The sequence below is a fragment of the Corvus brachyrhynchos genome, unplaced genomic scaffold (assembly GCF_000691975.1).
Source record: "Corvus brachyrhynchos isolate BGI_N302 unplaced genomic scaffold, ASM69197v1 scaffold150, whole genome shotgun sequence".
Classification (NCBI taxonomy): domain Eukaryota; kingdom Metazoa; phylum Chordata; class Aves; order Passeriformes; family Corvidae; genus Corvus; species Corvus brachyrhynchos.
In genome coordinates, this window is record NW_008236162.1 from 2,950,994 (window position 1) to 2,951,711 (window position 718).

Sequence of the window (718 nt, forward strand, 5' to 3'; positions counted from 1 at the left end):
CTGCACACCCACCACCTCATCCCGTCGCTGCGCCAGGTGGTTTTCCAGGGCGACCGGCTGCCCTTCCAGGGCACTGCCACGTACCTGGACAACAGCACCCAGATCCGGTGGTTCCACAACCGCGAGCCCGTGGAGGAGGATGAGCAGACGGGCATCATCGTGGAGGAGAGCCTCATCCATGACTGCACCTTCATCACCAGGTAAGGGATAGGGATGGGAATGAGATTGGGATGGAGATGGAATTGGGATAGAGATGGGGACAGAGATTGGGATGGGATGGGGATGAGATGGGGACAGGGATGAAAATGAGATGGGGATGGCAATAGAGACCACATGGGGATGGGGACAGGGACGGACACTCGTGGGCACAGGGCTCACAGGTTTGTCGGTACCAAGTGCCGTGGGTGGGCTGCCGAGTGTGGGTACCTGCGGTGCTTCATGGCGTGTGTCCCCACGCCCCCAAGCTTGGGTGATCGCCGTGGGGTAGCCCCGCCGCGCCAGCCCGTCTCCTCTGCCCGCAGCGAGCTCATCCTCTCCAACATCCACGTCTCCGCCAACGGCGAGTGGGAATGCGCCGTCTCCACCTCCCAGGGTAACGTCAGCAAGAAGGTGGAGATCGTGGTGCTGGAGACCTCCGCATCCTACTGCCCTGCCGAGCGGGTTACCAACAACCGCGGGGACTTCAGGTGGGGACCGCGGTGGCGCAAGTGCTGTGGCG

At 62.7% G+C, this 718-nt stretch overlaps 1 protein-coding gene across 1 annotated transcript in view; it reads left to right on the plus strand.

Moving 5' to 3' along the window:
• ADGRA2 (adhesion G protein-coupled receptor A2) overlaps window positions 1-718 on the plus strand; it is an 11,506-nt gene that overhangs the window by 4,093 nt on the left and 6,695 nt on the right. Inside the window, exons 6-7 of the mRNA XM_017732560.1 lie at window positions 4-200; window positions 522-712. Coding sequence (XP_017588049.1) covers window positions 4-200; window positions 522-712 — 388 coding nt within the window. The remainder of the gene's footprint in view (window positions 1-3; window positions 201-521; window positions 713-718) is intronic.